General features: G+C 39.3%; 1 protein-coding gene across 2 annotated transcripts; it reads left to right on the forward strand.

Annotated features, from left to right (window-relative positions):
- The first annotated feature begins 17751 nt into the window (after positions 1–17751).
- LOC129767316 (xenotropic and polytropic retrovirus receptor 1) lies at positions 17752–21305 on the forward strand. Of its 2 annotated transcripts, none has more exons than XR_008741508.1 (6): positions 17752–17935; positions 18495–18648; positions 18709–20117; positions 20180–20422; positions 20477–20890; positions 20957–21305. XR_008741508.1 is itself a non-coding variant. In XM_055768044.1 (6 exons), exons 1-6 carry the CDS (start codon positions 17867–17869, stop codon positions 20994–20996), a joined length of 2049 nt encoding a protein of 682 aa, XP_055624019.1. In that variant the 5' UTR covers positions 17752–17866; the 3' UTR covers positions 20997–21305. The 2 variants fall into 2 exon arrangements, 1 of the variants encoding a protein (XP_055624019.1); XM_055768044.1 differs by having other exon boundaries at positions 20477–20610.
- Positions 21306–22127: the final 822 nt, after the last annotated feature.

Below are 22127 nucleotides of genomic sequence, written 5' to 3' on the forward strand. Positions count from 1 at the left end.
CCGCTCAATTCGATGCTTTTGTGAGTGATGGAAACTTGAAGAGAGGTATCGACTAAGCTCTGAGTGGCGCCACTCAAACCGGTCGCAGTTTGTAAACAAACAGTTTTGAGCAAGGTTAACGGTTCAACCGTTTAGCGAGCAACGCTGCTCGCTATAATGCGAGAGACAGAGTTATACGATTGAGGTTCTGATATTGAATAAACTGAATAACGCTTTCTGCAGGTTAAATTACAGTGATAGAAACTCGTTTTCGTACCCCACAATGCAGATCTCTTTTCTATTCTTTTGAAAGTTGAAAATAAGCTTTCGGAACATTCTATTTATTTATTTATTGTGCAATTCCAAATGAAATCGTCCAAAAAGTGCAGATTTTAAAACATGTATTTTTGATTCGAATTAAGTTTGTATTCCGTTTGAGTTGGAGGAAATATGAGTTTTCCACAGCAATTGGGAACTTTTTGACTCAAGCGTAACTTTTGAAAAGGGCGTATCGATTTTAGTAGGAGAAATCTTTTATAATTTATATCTAAAAAACTATGAGTAGTACCGAAATAGTGTCTTAGAAAGAGTTATAGCGTATTGATGTCTAAACATAAAAAAAATTGGTACTCTTTTTTTATTTACAAAAAAGAACTTTAATTTGCAATATTCAAAATACATATTTTTTATTTTTTTTTTATTTTTTCATATAAAATAGAAGTCATGTAGAACATTTTAAAAATGGGTCCAAGATGGTAAAACTATTTTTGACGAACTTTGTGGAACATCGCATTTTTATGAATTTCCGAAACTTCGAATTTTTGTATGTTAACAATCATTTTTAGCCACAAATTATGATTTCTGATGTGATTTAAAACAAAAAAGCTCATTATAAATCTCCTTCTAAATGTAGCCATTCTCGAGATATTTTAAAAAATATTTTTAATTTATTGTCTTTTTTATAGTAAATATTCCCTATTAATATGTTTGTCGTGGGGGTCTCGGTAGCCACATTGGTTGCGCTACGTCCACGCAACAATCATCAGCGATGGAGATCGATCTACGGTCGAAATAAGATCGATTCATCCATACAACTGCTCAGCTCTGCCAGACACATCGGGCTGCAGTTCTATAACTAACTCAACAATGATCAATCAACTGTCTCCGCTGTCCGGTGGTCCAACTGGATAATGGAAGAACAGAAAGAATAACTCTTACGCCTAAATGCCTACTGTGTGAATGTACCATATGTAATGGTATAGAAGGAATACTGGCGAATGGCAACTGTGTAATACCAGGGACAGACATACAGCTGTACTTGCGTTGTACGTGTACAGCGTTGTACAGGTACCATCCGTACCATGACAGACATACTTTGGTTGTACATTGTACCGTATGTCAAACTGACAATCAGATATTTTTCCAATTTCCACCACATATTTCAATGAAAAAGGTTTTTATTTAGTGTCTAAACTATCAAACACAACAAACAAGTTTCCAATCTGAGTTATTAACTTAAGAGAAAGTCAATGAAAAGAACGTTTATCACGTGATTTGATTCTGCTTGTTCATGCTACCCACGCTTAACCGTCTATGGCGCTGTGCACAGTACAACTGTAGCCATGTACAGCGGTAAAACAGGTCGGTACAGGTACAGCGATTGTACCGAGTTGCTTGCATGGTTCTAGCGCTGTACATGGTGACAGACATACAATTTTCGAAGTACAACGCAAGTACAGCTGTATGTCTGTCATAAGTATAATGTGCTAATTATAGATATGATAACCATGTGACATGTACACGATTAAAATTCGTCTCTGTTACAGCTAAAATGCTAATGAGCCTTAACTAAATAATTGGGATAAAAGAAAAAATATGTTTGTCGTGTTATAACGTCATGTTCATGAAATTTTATGAGTTTGATTATAATTTCCAACTACTTTTCCAAATACATCATTATGGTAAAAATATATATTTAGGAGTTACGTTGAAAAACATTTGAAGACATGTGGGTTAACACAAAAGGTGGCGATATTAAAAAATCTTTTTTTTATCTTAATACAAACTTTTAACATATTATTCGTGTTACACAATCAAAACAAGAACAGTAGAATTGAAATCCCAACAACAAATACACCTTGTTGATTCAAGCAGACGTTATGGGTACAAATATAATTAACTTGTTTACGTTATGCCTAGATTATACCTGAAGTCAGGTATTTCTAAGCTACCTCTGTACAGGTATATAAAGTCAGGTACGTTTAAGGTACCTCTATAATGTATATAAAGTTTCTCATATTCAAACATCGTTCATCAGTCGAACAATCTTCCTTATAGAGTGAAGGACAGTATACCACAATGGACTACAATAATTTTTTTTCGTGTTGTAGAGCGTTTCCGAAAAACGGTAAGAAATGTTCATCTGAAAAACGTTTCTTAACCGTGTCAATGATTGAGAAACTTAAGTCAATGGGATGCAATATCCTTTTAGATACATCTTTAAAAATTTGCGGATCATGCCGTTTATCTGTATACTCTTCCAAACCAAAGCAGTGTAATACTGAGGAGCAGATCAGTACAGCAGTAGGAAATACTTTAGAAGAAGTACCATCAATAGTTTCAGTCGTTTAAGAATCTTCGCAAGATTCCCAAAACAGCAATATACCAGAGTGTTCCCGAGCGTACAACATTGAGCTATTCAACAAGGGAATCGCCGGTATTAACGTAACGTGCAAAAAATGGAAGAAGAATTTGGCAAATGAAAAAGGTGTATTGTCGACAACACATAGCTAATATGGACCAAGTTTAAGTGAAAATATTAAAAATCATGTTTCGGAATTTTATAATGACGACGATATCAGTCGATCATTACCTGGAGAAAGAGACTATGTTTCTGTAGCCAAAGATGGGAAGCGTCAACACATCCAAAAAAGATTATTAATAACATCATTACGGGAAACTTTCAACAAATTCAAGGAACTTAATCCAAATTGCAAAATTGGATTTAGCTCTTTTGCATCAATGCGTCCGAAGCATTGCAAATTGCTGAGTAGTTTTAAAAAATATTCCTTTAACATTGAATGCAAAGAATATATGGAAAAAATACTGTGTAACATATCAAATAGATCAAAATACTGTTACCTTCGTGAATGTAAAAAATGCCCAACAAGTTTGGAAACTGGTTTCCAGATGAGCTTCAGGAACGCAATTTAATTGAAATCACTTATGCACAATGGATTTCTACTGGTCGATGCGACATAGAAACATATTAAAAGGGAATATTTTCTTGTAAAACCGGTGGAAGAATTTGTATCGTATTTTTGCGAAAAATTTGAAAAATTTCTTACTCATGATTACATTAAAACACAACAGTCCACATTTCTTAACAATATAAAAGCTAATTTGCAAGAAAATGAGGTTGTTGTTATTTGCGATTTTTCCGAAAATTATTCATTTGTGCTTCAAGATGAAGTTCAAAGTCATCACTGGAACAATGATCAAGCAACAATCCATCCATTCGTTGTTTATTATAGAAACGAAAAAGGTTCTCTGGCAAATTTAAGCTTTGTATTTATATCTGAAGTTTTAAGTCATCACACAATAGCTGTGCAAGTATTTATTTCTAAATTGGTAACATTTTTGAAAGAACAAATGCAGGTAAAAAGAATAAAATTCATGTCGGATGGTGCTGCATCCCAGTATAAAAATAGGAAAAATTTTGCGAGTTTATGTCAGTTTAAATCGAAATACGACATTGACACTGAATGGCATTTTTTGCAACATCACACGGCAAAGGACCTTGTGATGGAATTGGTGGTACATTAAAACGGATGGCAACAAGAGCTAGTTTGGCTAGGCAGCATGAACATCCGCCTACGAGTGCAAAAACGTTATTTGACTGAAGCGAAAAAAACACTATCTTACAAAATTGTCATTTTCATATATGTCACAAGAAGAATATGATCAGGGTGTGGAAGAGTTGAGTAGCATGTATGATTACACCAAACAAATTCCAGGTACCCAAAAGTATCATTCTTTTGTACCTGTATCCGAGAATGAAGTAGCAGCAAAGTTGTACTCTGACGACAATGCAGCAAGTTATCATAATGTGTATAGAAATATAAGAAAATAATGAAAAAATTAAATTATATACAACAAAATTGTTAGTTGATAAAAATAAATGTTGATAAAAAATAAATGCTAAAAATTCTAGTATTATTATTAGTATCTCTTAAACTCCGATAAATATAGGAATTATTTGACCAAATTGTAGAGAATTATATTTTTCCTTTTTATAAATGTTGTGTTCTGTTGGCGCAACATGTTAAAAGTTTGTATTAAGGTGAAAAAAAACATTTTTTAATATCGCTACGTTTTATATTAACCCACATGTGTTCGAAAAATTTTCAACGTAACTCCTAAACATATATTTTTACCATGATGATGTATTTGGAAAAGTTGTTGGAAATTATAGGCAAATTCATAAAATTTGATGGTCATGTTTAACACGACAAACATATTAAAAGGGAATATTTACTATAAAAAAAACAATAAATTAGAAATATGTTTCACAATATCTCGAGAATGGCTGCATTTAGAAGTAGATTTATAATGAGCTTTTTTGTTTTAAATCTCATCAGTAATCATAATTTGTGGCTGATTGTTAACATACAAAAATTCAAAGTTTTGAAAATTCATAAAAATTCGATGTTCCACAAAGTTCGTCAAAAATAGTTCTACCATCTTGGACCCATTTTTAAAATTTTCTACATGACTTCTATTTTATATGAAAAAATAAAAAAAAAATAAAAAAATGTGTATTTTGGATATTGCAAATTAAAGATTTTTGTAAATAAAAAAAAGAACAAATTTTTTTCTTATTGTATATTTTTTTCATGTTTAAGCATCAATACTCTATAACTTATTCTAAGACACTATTTCGGCACGACTCATAGTTTTTGAGATATAAATTATCAAAGATTTCTACTACTAAAATCGATACGCCCTTTTCAAAAGTTACGCTTGAGTTTAAAATATCCCAATTGCTGTGGAAAACTCATATTTCCTTCAACCCAAACGGAATACAAACTTTCATTCGAATAAAAAATACTCATGTTTTGTCTTTTGTCGATTTCATTTGGAATTGCTCTATTTATTTATTTATTGGAGGAGGGAAAAGACCATTTAAGTGTTTATTCAAGCATTTTTTCTTAAATGAGCATAAAACCTTCTCATCTTTCAACATCAACAGATTATTAGAATCCTAATGATGCACACAGAACAAATATACAATACATTGAAATATATTAATCTAATCCAGGGGTTTTCAAACGGTGCTCCGCGGGAAATTTGGGCTCCGCGAAGTTATAGCAAATGCTCCCACTTGACAACCCACCTAGAAATAATAGATTCTTCAATTTAATTCCACTGGGCATATAGTGATTTATCTTGTTTACTCCGGATCAGATATCGTGTAACAGCGACGCGGAACCGAAATAGAGTTGTTCCTAGTTGGATAATGTCAATGCGAAAAGGATTTGTTTTATTGATTAAAAGAATCATGTGCTCCGTCAAATGTTTTTGCTATAAAAAGTGGTCTGCCATAAATTTTTTTGAAAACCCTTGATCTAATCTAACGGGGCATTGCACGAATCCTTTTTTTTATAATAGAACGAGACTGCTACTTGGTTCATTGTGGCTGTAATTTGTGCGGAATGTAGTAATTCGCAGAAAATCGTGCGAACGGAGAGTTCGACGACGAATATTCAAATCAAACTTGTTCAACAAAGCAGGTCAATCGATGTGCGATGGTAGAAAGTCAGATACAAAGCAAGCCTTGGAAACATTTCGTCGGTTCGAAAGAAGATCCGAATCGATTAACTGACATCGATCCTCATATCTTGGGAGATTGAAAGGATCGTTCCAAGGTTGTTGTCTAAGTACAAAGCGAGTAAACTTGCGTTGGTTGCTTGCACTTGTTGTACACCGTTTTGGTAATATGGTGCCCATACAAGTGCTGCATACTCCAGTGAGGATCAAACCAACAAGCAATATAGAACTTTCAGGCAGTGAACATCACTAAATTGTTTTGCTGCACAAAAATGAAGCCAAGACAACTTGAGGCTTTGGTGGTTATATAACCTACGTGATCTGTAGCAGTCATGCTACAATTTATAAATATTTTCCGGAGGGTAGCAGTCCAAATAAAACGTACTGCTATCTATCACATCTTGCACACAACGATGTGCATAAGTTGTACGCAATCGTTGTGTGGTTGGACGCAAGCGCAGCAATCATGTTCCGTCACACATACACCTTTCAAGGTTGAGTGGACGAAGTGCCTCGCAATTGGGTCACTTATGCGCGGCTTAGCGAGAGTTCCGAGTCAGGTTTCGAGAGGCGATTCTGAAACTCGCGAGAAGGCTGACTCAACCTGGCTCATGAGAGCGGACAATCGTTTCTTTGCTCTGTTTCGAATCGTGGGCTGGGGGAAGTTCGCGGATTTGAAAAGAACATTATTTGCTTTAGCAAATAATGTTTTGTTCGGCTTTTTTGTTCGGATTTGAAACCTGCGGATTTAGGTAACGGCTGACCGGTTCAACAACTTCCGGTTGGAGTTCGGCGCACCGTATCATCATCATCATCATCAATAACCGCACTTCTGACCCCACGTGTCGGGTTGGAATCTCCCGACGTTAGCCCAATACTGTCGGAAGGGAGCTGCTACGTCATCACAGTGCTGCAGGCAGAGCCAGCCAACGCGTGAGTACCCTAACCCTATTTTTACATGCGCATGTGGGTGGGTACTCTTTTACATATGAATGAAGTGATCAAATATTTGGAGATGAATGAAAGCAATGCGGATTAATGGAACCGGTTCGTCGTTGATAGAAATTAGGAAAATAGAATAGGGAAATAAATGTTATAGGATAGGTTGAAGGAATAAATGTTTGGAGATGTAAATTAATTATTTGATGTAAAGGTTATTTGTTGTATTTGGAGAAACCCTTTCGAGCTTCGCGTCGTGTTACGTTTATAGAGTTTTTCGTTGTACTCCAAGTGTGGACTGCTTGGGAGTCTCAGTCCATCTCGGCTCGTGCTTTCTGAAGCGATTGGGGAGGTGTAAACAGCCGGAGGAACCAGGGGAAGACGCATTGGTGTGCGTATCTGTGCCCTTGGTAGAATCTGCGGACTTCTCCCAGTCACCGTGTTGGAAACAGAGCAGAGAATCGGGAACGCGTACAGGTGTAGGTGTCAGGAAGGGTCAGCTTTTCGCGCATTTTGGGATCGATTCAAGAACCCGCCCTGAGGTCGGAATTCTTGCCGGGCAGACAGCGAGTGAGTGGCCCTCTTACGAGGTGGCGCTTAAGCCACTCACTTTGAATCCCGTGTGACGGAACCAGTAGCTGCGCTACAGATCTCTAAAAATTAGGCTAGAATCTAGGAGAATACCCAAATCCTTAACCATGATTTCACGTTTCAGAGACGTATTGCCGATGGCATAATTGAAGAGATATGGGGAGCGTTTCCGAGCAAACGAAATGACCGAGCATTTGTCGGCATTCAGACTCATCAGATTAGTTGAGCGCCATTCGGAGAAAATAACAAGTTCTCGTTGAGGAAAAAGTGCGTCATCTGGACATGTTATTACGCAGTATAGTTTGAAGTCGTCGGCGTATGAGAGCTTCAAACATTTAAGTATGAGGTTCACATCATTTAGATACAGCAAAAACAAGAAGGGTCCGATGTGGCTACCCTGTGGAATATCTGATGTGACTGAGAATGGTTCCGATATAGTATCACCAATTTTTACAGACATTGAACGACCAACCAGATAGGAATTGAGCCAGCCGAGTAGCGTACTAGAACAACCGAGATGTTCGAGTTTTGCTATCAAGATTTCATGATTGAGTTTATCGAAGGCTGCTGAAAAATCCGTATAGATAGCATCGACCTTCTTCCGATCTACAATGGTTTTAATGATGAAGTATGTGTCGGTGAGCGGATTGGTGCAGGTCGATCTTTTGGACACAAATCCATGTTGAATATCAGAAACGTAGTTCAAACAGTTAAGCATGAGAAAGTTCAAAACAGTAAGCTCGAATAGCTTCGACGTTATCACACAAAGCAGCGATTCCTCTTTAGTTGGCAATCTTACGTTTATCACCCTTCTTATATACTGGGAAAACGAAAGATCTCTTCCACATACTCAGGAATGGTCCTGATAACAAAGAGCGATTGAAAATAGTTGCCTACACCTTTTTAAAACGATTGATGGTATTAGTTGAACATTTTGAACGAGCGCAATTGGATTCAACATTGTTAAGTGAGATCTGTGGATGAGACACCTGTTGGGGATCAAGCGTTTCATTTGTGAACACAGCTGAGAATTGTTCCCTGAAGAGGTCGCCAATAGATGGAAGGGTAAAAGTTTTCTTTCTGCCCAGGTTCATCGTTGTAGGAAGACCTACCTCCTTCCGTTGTTCGTCGATGTAAGACCAGAATTTTCGAGAGTTGAGTGTGAGATTCTGTTGAATTCTATGCAAGTATGAATTGAACAGTGTTTTGTTAAGCCGTTTGTATCTGTTGTTGCAAACGAGGTAATACGACCGTCCATGAGAATTTTGGTTTCGTGAGAGTTATTTTGAGGGCAGATCTCTTGATCGACTTCAAACGCTTAAGAGTGGAGTTGTACCAACGTGGATATATTGAATTTTTACTAAATAGCTTAGGTGTGAATTGGTCGAGTGCGTAGAGTATGACGGAAGTAAAAATATCAACCGATGCTTCAACAGACAGGTCGCTCAGCAAGTCGTTCCAGCTGACGGAAGACAGAAACTAGTTCATTTTATTGAAGTCCATTTTCTTGTAACGAGTTACTTCAGCTGTCGGGGTGAATTTGCATGGAACGCGTTCGTTTATGAACAAGAGCAGAGGTGGATGATGCCGACATTCCTTTACTAGCGGAGCAGAAGCATTCGATACTTTGAGTTCACGGCTGACAAAGCAGAGGCCGAGTAGACGACCATTAGAGTTGAGAACAGAGTTGAGTTGGATAAGCCCAGCGGTGCTAAAGTTGTTTCTGGAATGAATTCATAGATGAGCAGGCAAGGTTTGGATAGAGATAGCCAGTAGAACCATGATACCAGCTAATAGAACGCATGTTGAAGTCATCCATAATAAGTATTTTGTCCGCATTTGTCGCATTTGCTCGCAAAGAACAAATGGCTTCCGTTTTTCTCGATATCAAAGGGGCATTTGATTCAGTTTCCATGGAAATTCTCTCAGAGAAGCTTCATAATCGTGGACTTTCACCAATTCTCAATAATTTCCTGTACAATTTACTGTCAGAAAAGCACATGATTTTCTCTCATGGCAGCTCGAAATATTCACGTTACAGTTTTATGGGCCTACCGCAATGCTCCTGCCTAAGCCCCCTCTTGTACAGTTTTTACTTTTTATTTATTTATTTATTTATTTATTTTTAATATTTCTTTAACTGACTTTTTTTTGTCTTATTGAACATTTCAATTCTTATACTCTACGAACAAAATTTCACACAATAAACAATACAAACAGTTATCGTCTTGAATAGAGTCATTGTTGAAACGTCTTAGTAGTCAAGTAAAAATCAAATAGCTCAAAATTGTCATTAAAAATACTGCACATATATCGAATTGGTTCATGTTGTGCATATTCTACATTTCGTGTACCAAGCTGTAAGATATTTCGCTGTCGCAGTCTTCTCTCTGGTACATAGAAATTGATTTCGGCGAGGATATTCGGGGCATCAATTTCTCCTTTCAGCACTTTCGCCATAAAAACTGCTTGAGCTACAGATCGTCGTTTTTCAAGGGTGTGAAGACCGAGAAGCTGGCACCGATCCTCGTACGGCGGCAAGTTAAGCGGATCTATCCACGGGAGAGAGCGGAGAGCGTATCGAACGAATTTCCGCTGCTTCTATCCTGGCAATCCAATTAGCGTGGTATGGACACCAAGCAACCACACTTGCTTCCAAAATAGATCTCACCAATGAACAATATAGAGATCGTAGGCATAATGGATCCCGGAACTCTGTTGAGATTTTGAAAATGAACCCAAGTTGCCTATTTGCTCTAGAGATAACGTCACTATAGTGTATTCGAAATGTCAGGCCACTATCCAGTATAACGCCCAAGTCTCGTACTTGAGCTACTCTTGACAGAGGTTGTCCTGCGATGGAGTAGTCAAATACAATTGGTTTGGTCTTTCGATGGAAGGAAATGATGCTACATTTTGAGATGCTGACTGTCATGAAATTGTGAGTGCACCACATTTCAAAACGATCTACCATTTTTTGAAGTTCCAAACAATCGTGCAGGCTCCTAATAATCATATATATCTTAACGTCGTCTGCATAAAATGTCCGGCATCCAGGTGGAAGGATTATGTCGATTTCGTTTATGTATAATACGAATAGCAGTGGCAATATAGTGGAATAGCGGATCAGATAATTCAGATCCGATTTTGACACACAGCATGCGATCACACAGGTAGGATCTGAACCATGTGACGAAAGCGGAAGACATCCCAATTTTCGCCAGCCTTGCTAATAATATCCCATGATCAACACGATCGAACGCTGCTTTGAGATCCGTATAGATAGCGTCGATTTGAGTACCAGAATTCATGCCACGTAAGCATGTGGTAATGAATTGAACAAGATTCGTTGATACAGATCGCTTTGTAAAGAATCCGTGTTGTTCTGTGGAGATGTAACGTTGAGAGCTGGTAAACATTGCATCATATACGATGATCTCGAATACTTTCGAAGTAGCACAAAGTGATGTGATACCACGGTAATTTCCAATGTCAGCCTTATCACCTTTTTTGTGCACTGGGAACATGATAGAAAATTTCCAACAAGTGGGAAAATTGCCTTGGTCCAGAGAAGCTCTATATAAAACAGCCAGAGGATATACAAGAGCGTCAGCACAGTTTTTCAATACACAGGCCGGAATTCCATCAGGGCTAACAGAGTTGGAAGCCTTCAATTTGTCTATGGCTGATTTTACGTGGTGCACGTCAATTTACGTCAATGATATGGATGATTGTCTAACTAGAGACTGCACGCTGAGACAACTTGCAGACGATGGAGTTATTTCCATCACGGGTACTAATCCCGTCGTTCTGCAAAAGTCGTTGCAAGATACCCTGAACAATCTGTTCACGTGGGCCCTCAAGCTGGGTATCGAATTCTCTACGGAGAAAACTGAAATGGTCGTTTTTTCTAGGAAGCACGAACCCGCCCAATTCCAGCTTCACCTATCCGGCAAAACGATCAAGCACTCGATGTTTTTCAAATACCTGGGTGTATATTTTGATTCTAAGTGTACCTGGGGGAGACACATTGCGTATTTGAAACAGAAATGCCAGCAAAGAATCAATTTTCTCCAAACAATTACCGGAACATGGTGGGGTGCCCATCCAGGAGACCTCATTCAGTTATACAAAACAACGATATTATAAGTGTTAGAATATGGCAGTTTTTGCTTCCGATCAGCTGCCAGGATTCATATTCTCAAGCTGGAGAGAATGCAATATCGTTGCCTACGTATAGCCATGGGGTGTTTGCATTCGACACATACGATGAGTCTCGAAGTTTTGGCAGGAGTACCCCCGCTTACTCTTCGGTTCACAGAATTATCCTACAGATTTCTCATCCGTTGCAAGATCATGAATCCATTGGTGATTGATAACTTCGAAAATCTACTTCAACTGACTCCTCAGTCAAGTTTTATGTCTTCATACCATGAGTACCTTACCCACGACGTGCACCCTTCACCAGGCATCTCCAACCAAGTTTGCTTCCCATACATCTGCAATTCCTCTGTCATTTTTGATCTGTCCATGCGACAAAAAATCCATGGAATCCCAGATCACCTACGCTCCGATTCTATTCCGCCGATATTTTCGGCAGAATATGGGAAAGTTAGATCTGATAAAATGTTCTTTACAGACGGTTCATTCATAAACGGGTCCACTGGCTTCGGCATCTTCAATGAAAATTCCAGTGCCTCTTTCAAACTCAAATATCCTTGTTCCGTGTATGTCGCTGAACTGGGTGCGATATATTACGCATTAGGGATCATTGAAACATTGCCCATCGACCACTATTTTATTTTTTCAGACAGTCTCAGCTCAATAGAGGCAATCCGCTCAATGAAAGTTGATAAACGCTCATCTTATTTCCTAACAAGAATAAGACATATATTGAGTGTTTTGGTCGAAAAATTATTCAAGATTACCTTAGCATGGGTTCCCTCACATTGCTCGATTCCGGGGAATGAGAAAGCGGACTCGCTAGCTAAGGTGGGCGCTTTAGAAGGCACACTTTTTGAAAGGCAAATTGCTTATAATGAATTTTTCCACATTCCTCGTCAGTATACGCTCGTAAGTTGACAGCGCATGTGGAGTGGTGATGAGTTCGGTCGTTGGTTACACACGATTATCCCTAAGGTCTCGACGAGTGCATGGTTCAAGGGATTGAATGTAGGTTGTGATTTCATTCGCGTGATATCTCGGCTTATGTCCAATCACTACAACCTAAACGCGCATCTCTATCGCATTGGGCTCGCAGCAAACAATCTTTGTGATTGTGGCGATGGCAAATCCCCGTCCGGGATATCTTAGGTAGCCGTGATCCTGATCTTCTGCTTCATCTATACCTGTTCCTCAGAAACGCCGATGTCAACGTTTAATGATGTTTCCTTCGTTGTGTCCCCGTTTCATATCCCTCCTATCCGATCTATAAACTTTTACTTAGTCGCGGCAATACATACACACACTCTTTACAGATACACGGGCCAAAGGTTGTGCAGTCCACTGATCATTCTACAAGAGCCACAAGAGCCTACGAGAACACTTGTAATACTAACCTCGAGCCAACCGCGAGTAATTGGTTACATATTACTAACATAGTTGTAAGCAAACATTGTCGAAATATTGAACTCCCGGCCCCGTTAGGCTGACGCCATATGAGCCTTAATAAAATATATATTTTGGATAAAAAAAAAAGTATTTTGTTCGATAAAGTCACACGTGAGGTAATCGTTTCCAATGATTCGCAATGGTGTGAGGTCAGATTTGTGTCGTTGACGCGGTCAGGGGGGACGTGAATGACGCAGATGAATAAAGTGCAGCCGGCGACAGTAAGTTCAACCCATAACTGTTCGACTGCAGTACAATTTGGAGGTTGCATTTAGATAAAGTCATAAAGTTTTTCAGATAACCAGAAGGACTGGAATCGTGTACGCCATGGCACAACTTTTTTTTGAACACCCTCACTTCACCAGCATGTAACTATTCTAATTATGAATTTTTTTTTTCGTCCTATTTTTGTTTTATTGTTGAAAGATAGATAAACGAATAATGATATAATGGATAGTAAAAATATTCTTTGTTTTATTTTTACGGAGTTCGAAAAAACGTCCGAAATTCGTGTCTCTACACTAGAATACCCCCTTAACACAAAAAATCACACCAAACACTAATCATTATCAGCAACGCATATCCTGGGTCCACACCTAAAAAAGGGATCAAAAAGTGCATTGTATGCAAAATAATACTCTACGCGGCTTACCTTTTTCACCAGACACAAAACCTGATTCAACATTATTTCTTTCACTACACGTAATACACAAAACAACAACATAACAAAACAACGTATAAACAATCACAAACAATAACCAGCGAATTGTCGAAGACAGGAACGTATGGAAACGGACCCGCTATACAATGAGAAATTGTTTCTAGCGAATATTCTAGCCGCAACCCAAACTAAAATTACGCCATTCAAATGACTATGGGACCAGTCATATAAATAAGGCAAGAAATGTTCAGAAAGGTCAGTCGCAATTAAACTACCGTTCAGTATAGATCAACATCTTGACTATATTCGATCTCATCTCATATCCTTAACATTACTCTGGAACTCTGCTCAGATACCTCTTTAGGCGGAGACACCGCTTGTGTATCACTTCGGATATTATTTTAGAATACATCGAAATTTTTTAAATAACTTTTTAGTTATTTAGATATTTTTACTACTTTAGCAGTAAAAATCAACATTGAAAAATTTGAATAATTTAAAACTGCCTTCGGACCTGGTAAATTGATAGGGAATAATATGCCTCCCTAATAGATATCGCTACCAGACGTCGATACTGTAGATCTACATTAGGGTGCCAATGGGTATGGTTTTGGGTTTCAATAGAAATAGTTATCTCGATTTTTCATTCGGATCTTGCTGCGAAATGTTGATTTGAACGATAATATACCCTTTGCAAAATATTAGCTCATTCGAACTTCATTTATTAGTGTCACAGACGTAAAAATTTAAGTTTATATCAAAAAACGAAAGATCACCGTAAATCGGGGTTTTCAAAAAAAAATTATTAGTACCAAATATCTTAAAATTGCATTACTCATCGAGATTTACTGTTGTCTCGAAAAAAGAAATTTGTAAAAAATTTTTTTTTGCTCTTGGTGTCATGTGCCATGCAATTTTAAGACATTTGGCATCAAAAAAAATTTTGAAAACCTCGATTTCCGGTGATTTTTCGGTTTTCAAAAAACTCAAATTTTAACGTCTGCCACACTAATAAATGAATTTCGAATGAGCTAATATTTTGCATAGGGTATATTATCTTGCAAATCAACTTTTCGCAACATGTTTCGAATGAAAAATCGAGATAATTATTTTTATTGGCACATGAAACCATATGTTTCGTCTCGTACTCCGAAAAAAGTCCCAGAGTGTCTATTTTTAACAATTTTTTTTTCGAGATAACGACGTTTCGACGTTTCGTTTGTTTCGAAAACCCAGATTTGGGTGATTTTTCGATTTTCAAAAAACTCAAACTTTGACTGTTTTGCGCCACTCTCCTTCTCGATTGAGCTAATATTTGCTATATAATGTTTTTTCGAGGTGGTGAACATTTTGTATAGGGTAACTTTTTAAAATTTATTTTTTCCCATACATTCATTGGCACCCCAATCTACATATTAGATAGATACATATTGTAGGAGGGGAGGAGTGTCTAACTACTATAGAAACATTTATTGCACTCTAAAACCTTTACATGTTCACTTTGGTTTCGTTTGCTTGACTAATTTCCGAGTAATGCACGAATTTGTGTTTCATTTGTATGGCAGACCCCCCTCCCCTCCCATTATAGAGGGAGGAGGAGTGTCTAACTACTATAGAAACATTTATTGCACCCTAAAATCTTCACATGCCAACTTTGGTTTCGTTTGCTTGACTAATTTACGAGTAATGCAGAGATTTGTGTTTCATTTGTATGGCAGCTCCCCCTTAGAGAGGGGGGAGGAGTGTTTAACTACTATAGAAACATTTATTGCACCCTAAAACCTTCACATGCCAACTTTGGTTTCGTTTGCTTCACTAATTCCCGAGTAATGCAGAAATTTGTGTTTCATTTGTATGGCAGCTCCCCCTTAGAGAGGGGGGAGGAGTGTTTAACTACTATAGAAACATTTATTGCACCCTAAAACCTTCACATGCCAACTTTGGTTTCGTTTGCTTGACTAATTTACGAGTAATGCAGAGATTTGTGTTTCATTTGTATGGCAGCTCCCCCTTAGAGAGGGGGGAGGAGTGTTTAACTACTATAGAAACATTTATTGCACCCTAAAACCTTCACATGCCAACTTTGGTTTCGTTTGCTTGACTAATTCCCGAGTAATGCAGAAATTTGTGTTTCATTTGTATGGCAGCTCCCCCTTAGAGAGGGGGGAGGAGTGTTTAACTACTATAGAAACATTTATTGCACCCTAAAACCTTCACATGCCAACTTTGGTTTCGTTTGCTTGACTAATTTACGAGTGATGCAGAGATTTGTGTTTCATTTGTATGGCAGCTCCCCCTTAGAGAGGGGGGAGGAGTGTTTAACTACTATAGAAACATTTATTGCACCCTAAAACCTTCACATGCCAACTTTGGTTTCGTTTGCTTGACTAATTCCCTAGTAATGCAGAAATTTGTGTTTCATTTGTATGGCAGCTCCCTCTTAGAGAGGGGGGAGGGGTCTCAAACTATCACGAAAACCTTCCCCGCCCCCAAAAACCCCTACATACCAATTTTCATGTTGATCGGTTCAGTAGTTTTCGAGTCCATATGAATCAGACAGACAGACAGACAGACAGACAGACAGAAATCCATTTTTATATAGAGATAGATTAGATATAATACATATTACATATTGAATATGGAAAAGTTATTTTTCATTCATAATTTTCATATTCAAAATGTCTTCATTCCTCCTGAAAATTCATTATAGTCTTGTGGTCAATGTGGTCAATGCGAATTCACCTTCTTGCTCTAAAAACAAATATCTTCGCCTCGTCTGTGCTGCCGGTCAGTACTGAGAACCCGCCATTCCATTCCATTCTTTGTTTTTGAGAGACTTTAAACTTTGCAGTTCATTCGCCTCTGAACTCGCCATGTCTGACAATGAAAATATATCAAGTAGGGGAGCCGCGGGTAAGACGGACAGTGGGAGTATAATGGACAGGTGGTTGATTTGTACAGTTGCATTATGAGTTTCAAATTTCTGTTGATGGGAAACCCTTCTACAAGCTATTCTATAGTATTTAAACCATCCCATGACAATAAATACTGATTACAAGTGGAATAGAGAAACAAAAACCAAACATTGAACATGATTCCGCGTGAGGGTGTAACTTTTTCGGTTTCGATATTAAGCATTTTGAGTGGTTTAATTGCAAAATTGAATTCGCTGATGGTTATATTTCGGTTTGTGAGTCAACAGAAAAGCGATATTAGGTATGTACGGAAAAGAAAATTCATTCGTAAGTGGTAAATTTAAATTATTGAAATAACTGCACTGGTGGGGTTTAAATGGACAGTCACATCCATAATCACATCAAATGCATGATGGAAAGAATATTGAACTCTTGTTTATGTTGCTTTCTCTTTTTGTTCTATTTCAGTTACTGGACGCACAAACACTGAGAGAGAGTAAAATTATTCCTCTCGTGAGCGATAAACCTCTACGCTTCGTATATTATGACCTATCCATATTCCCCCCACTACATGTCCTTTTTACCCGCACCGATAAAAATGTTCTACTTTTCGGCTTGTTTTTCAGTAAAAAAAACATGGAAAAACACATTTTTATAAAACATTTGGCCACTTATTTCGAAAACCAGTATATTGGACTGTAAGAAACTGATTTTGAATTTTTGAAAACTTGAGTTTCCAAACACACAATTGAAGTTTTCCTTAACATGTCCGTCTTACCCCTATCTTCCCTACGTATTTCTCCTTTGACTAATCTTTAGTTCTATAGGGTGATTCAAATGTCATAGAATAACACATATGAGGGATATTAATTACCATAAGAATGAATTCAACAGATAGCTTATAAAATCAACATCATATCCATCCTACCACCACTGTCCGTTTTCCAAAGTTCTCCTACGTTTTTCGAAAAACTCTGAATGATTGAATTTTGGCGAATCTTTGATAGTCTAATTATTCTAATCTATCTTAGATCCATACTCTCTCGATGTTCTGTTTAGAAATCCAGAAATTAGTTTGAAATACAGGAGAGAATATCCGTACAACAGGTTCGTGTTTATTTATCAACGCTAGCGCACTCTGTTGTCCGATAATTCGCGCGCTCTCGGCACACTTTCCATGGGTACCGCCATCCCCACTCATTAGCCTTTCATTTTCCCCACCATTTTCCATCGGGTTTCACCGAGACGTCATCACTAGCGCTCGGAGCACGGCTGTGTCGATGTCAAAATGTGCTGATTTTTCGCCAATTTCACTGCGTTGTGACGCTGCTGGACACCCAAAATGAAGTTTGCCGAACACCTGGCGGCCCACATCACGCCGGAATGGCGAAAGCAGTACATTATGTACGAGGTAAGTGGTCGGAAAAATGAATTTTCCCACTCTTGGGGGCCAGGTCCAATTTGACCCGTAGTGACCTACAGCAGGAGGATAGTGTGCTAAGAGCTTCCCAAGTGCTCTTGAACCAGAGTGTGTGAAGTGGAATCGACAGAGTGCGGAACGGAAGTGCGCATGTGCGCCATTTTTGACTGATCGATTTTCCCACGCCGACGCAGACGGGTTTGTTTATGTTTTGTGAGTGACTTGGCCTCCGGTACCGATCAGCTGGCAAGGGCGCGTTGCCATCGGAGACGAACCGATTTGGACCGGTTTTAGATAAACATAGGGAGGGCACGTGCCTCCCCAAATGTAGGGGGTGATGCCGGTCACGTTTTTCACGTATTTGCGGGGACCATATGTTCGACTTTGTTTGCAAACAATGCTTGAGTTTGGCACAACCTGTTGCATAGAGCGCAAGACGCCTTGCTAGGTTGCATGTGATGTACAAATCGTTTGTATACATCTTACTAACGCAGATGTTCGTGAGTGAAAACTAGTTACGGGTGGATTTTTGTTTCAAATTTAATTTTAGGAGATGAAGGCTCAACTTTACGCAGCAGTTGAACAGTCTCCGTCGGCTGAATTAGTTGATCCCGAGGTGCTGACGCGGTACTTTGCCAAATTCGATGAGCAATTCTTCCACTTTTGTGACAGCGAGCTCGCCAAAATTAATACGTTTTATTCAGGTGAGGAATGAAATCATATGATGGCATTGATTTTTCCATCTGTTTGTTTTTTTTTTTTAGAAAAATTAGCTGAAGCGACTAGAAAGTTCGCCAATCTCCGATCGGAACTGAGTGAAATCCTAGAGCATGAGGAGAACACCAAGAAGAAAAAGGACAATCTTCATCGGGTGAAGAAAAATCTCCTCCGCAAGAAAAATGTTTCTGTGCGAAAAATCCAAGACTTGAAGCTCGCTTTCAGCGAGTTTTATCTGAGCTTGATCCTGTTGCAGAACTATCAGAACCTCAATTTCACCGGGTTCCGAAAGATACTGAAGAAGCATGATAAGCTGTTGAACGTGGACTTTGGAGCAAGATGGCGGGCGGAACACGTGGAATCGGCACATTTCTACGTCAACAAAGATATTGACCGGTTAATCAACGAAACAGAGAATATCGTTACCAATGAGATCGAGAGTGGTGACCGGCAGCGGGCCATGAAGCGGCTTCGGGTACCTCCGCTGGGAGAGCAACAGAGTCCATGGACGACGTTCAAAGTTGGTTTGTTTTCCGGGTCGTTGATTGTACTCTGCGTAGCGGTTGCCATCTCGGCGCTGTTCAACGTGACAAGGAATGATTGGATAGTAGCATTTCGTCTGTACCGGGGACCACTTCTGATTGTGGAGTTCCTGTTTCTCTGGGGCATCAATGTGTACGGTTGGAGATCTTCCGGTGTGAATCATGTGTTGATATTTGAGTTGGATCCCCGTAACCATCTTTCCGAACAACATATCATGGAGTTGGCATCGATATTCGGTGTTATCTGGACACTGAGTGTCCTCGGCTATCTGTATGCGGATGCATTGAGTATTCCGGCGTATGTAAGCCCATTGGCACTGTATTTACTGATGGCAGCATTTCTTTTCAATCCAACAAAAACATTCCGTCATGAGGCACGCTTCTGGACAATCAGAATACTCAGCCGAATCGTGCTAGCACCATTTTTCTTCGTCAATTTCGCTGATTTCTGGCTGGCAGATCAGTTGAATAGTATCGTTCCGGCATTTCTGGACGTGCAGTATGCCATCTGTTTCTACTCGACGATTACAAATTGGAATCACGTGGAGAATCTTAATGAATGCATTGACAGTTCGTTATGGCTTCGACCATTGGTGGCGATGCTTCCGGCTTGGTTCCGAATGGCGCAGTGTTTAAGGCGATTCCGGGATACTCGGGATGCCCATCCTCATTTGGCGAATGCGGTCAAATACTCCACGTCGTTTTTTGTGGTCATTTTTTCGTCGTTGACTCAAGTCACCAGAGGCAACTATGCGAAGAGTACCGATAACCCGTGGTTCTACCTATGGATCATCGCTTCGATTGTATCATCATGCTACGCATACACGTGGGATATCAAGATGGATTGGGGTTTATTCGATTCGAAAGCTAACGACAACAAGTTCCTGAGGGATGAAATCGTTTACAGTTCGAATGTGAGTACTCTCGTTTAATTCAGCACTCGAGTAAACATCATTTCTATTTACCCCGTTGCCAGTGGTTTTACTATTTCGCAATCGTTGAGGATCTAATCCTACGCTTCGGCTGGACTCTGTCCATGAGTCTGATAGAGCTGGGCTACATCGATCGGGAAATTATTGTGTCAATATTGAGTCCCCTCGAGGTGTTCCGGCGCTTTATCTGGAACTACTTCCGGTTGGAGAACGAGCATTTAAACAATTGTGGTAATTTCCGCGCAGTGAGAGACATCTCTGTAACACCGATGGATTGTTCAGATCAGGTAGGGCAACCATGTTTCCGGTGGAATGCAATCAAGACACTGCTATGCTTTCAGACAACTATCCTGCGCATGATGGATGAGGAGGATGGAGTTCGCAACCGGCGGACTGTGAAGAAAATTACCGGAAAGAAAAAATCCGAACAGAGGCTGTTGCTGCGGGAGGCAGAATCGACGGAAGATTTGGAAATGTAAAGCAACAAACAAAATTGACGCAACCGGTTTGCATGTGCTGTATACACATCCACATATACATATCGTATTAGAGCTGATTAGTGTGCCATCTCACAAATCATTCTCTCTCGCTCACCCACGGCGTTGTGTCACATTCGTGTCACGCAGGACGTGGCTTGTGATGTGACTTGATTATTTGCATTTCAACTCATCTGTTTCGCCTTCGGGCCGATTTCCGCTTCTCCATACCCTAATTGTTGTCGTTAGGTCGATGATACGATTACCGGAATCAGAAATGTTAATAGCGAATTCAATCAGCGGTAAATCTATAATTAGCCTCATTATTCCCTATCTTTTCCGCAGGCACACGACCCAGAATAGGAAAATCGTTTGGGAAATATAGGTCGCGGCCGGAGCTGGCGAAATTGGTGACAACCGGCGATAGAATCCATCATAATTTTTTTACCACTATTTTCCGCTCTCACACAACCTATGTTTCCAAAGGAAAAAAAAGTTGGTGTACATGGGTAGTCGTATTTGCTGTAACCGTTTAATCTCGAAATGCAATCAATGAATCGTTGTATATTTACTTCGTAGGGTAGTGAAGTTTGAAATCGCGATGGTAGCGAATGATAAATATTGTTTATGTCATAAACACATTCAGAGAACGTTTATCGAAAATAAATAAAGATGACCGATGTATTTAAATACACCTGAGGACATGTTTTTATTATCCCCGAGTTGTTACGAATGTTACGTTCGTTGAACGTATTTAGCGTTGTCATGATTTCGATGTTTTGATTATTGTGAGACCCACGTGCACAGTTGTATGTGTTGGACGTAAATCTGCGTCCTAGAATTCTATTCCATATTATTTGACATAGCTTTCGTAAATATTAGGCTGTCAAAAAAGTCCTGCGGTATTTTTTTTGAATTTTCATTTGTTCATAAAATTAGTTACAATCATCTGTTTTAAGTCAAATATGCGCCGTTTTGTTCGATGACTCGCTCCCAACGAGATGCCAACTTCATAATACCCCTGTTATAGAAGCTCGCTTCCTTATTGGCAAAAAACTCGGATTGCCAATTTTCACAGGCCTCTTTTGTGGCTAACTTCTGACTACCTAGCTCGTTCGCCATGGACAAAAACAGGTGGTAGTCACTTGGTGCAAGGTCCGGAATATACGGCGGATGCAAAAGAACCTCCCATCCGAGCTCCCGGAGCTTCTGGCGTGTCACCAAAGAAGTGTGTGGCCTGGCGTTGTCCTGATGGAAGACAATGCGGCCTCTGTTTATCAAAGATGGCCTCTTCTTCATGAGTGCAACCTTCAAGCGGTCCAGTTGTTGGCAGTACAGGTCCGAATTGAGCGTTTGGCCATAGGGAAGCAGCTCATAATAGATTATTCCTTGACAATCCCACCAAACACACAGCAGAACCTTCCTGGCCGGTCATGAGGGCTTGGCCACCGTCTGAGCCGCTTCAGCGGGCTTCGACCACGACCGTTTGCGCTTCACGTTGTCGTAAGTGACCCAC

The sequence above is a fragment of the Toxorhynchites rutilus genome, chromosome 2 (genome assembly GCF_029784135.1).
Source record: "Toxorhynchites rutilus septentrionalis strain SRP chromosome 2, ASM2978413v1, whole genome shotgun sequence".
Lineage (NCBI taxonomy): Eukaryota > Metazoa > Arthropoda > Insecta > Diptera > Culicidae > Toxorhynchites > Toxorhynchites rutilus.

What these genes read in the sequence shown, in the direction of transcription:
- LOC129767316 (XM_055768044.1), top strand. Translation starts at nt 17,867, where the DNA reads ATGAAGTTTGCCGAACACCTGGCGGCCCACATCACGCCGGAATGGCGA. An exon ending in AATTAATACGTTTTATTCAG is followed by an intron (nt 18,649 to 18,708) that starts GTGAGGAATGAA and finishes TTTTTTTTTTAG; the next exon opens with AAAAATTAGCTGAAGCGACT. An exon ending in CGATGGATTGTTCAGATCAG is followed by an intron (nt 20,423 to 20,476) that starts GTAGGGCAACCA and finishes CTATGCTTTCAG; the next exon opens with ACAACTATCCTGCGCATGAT.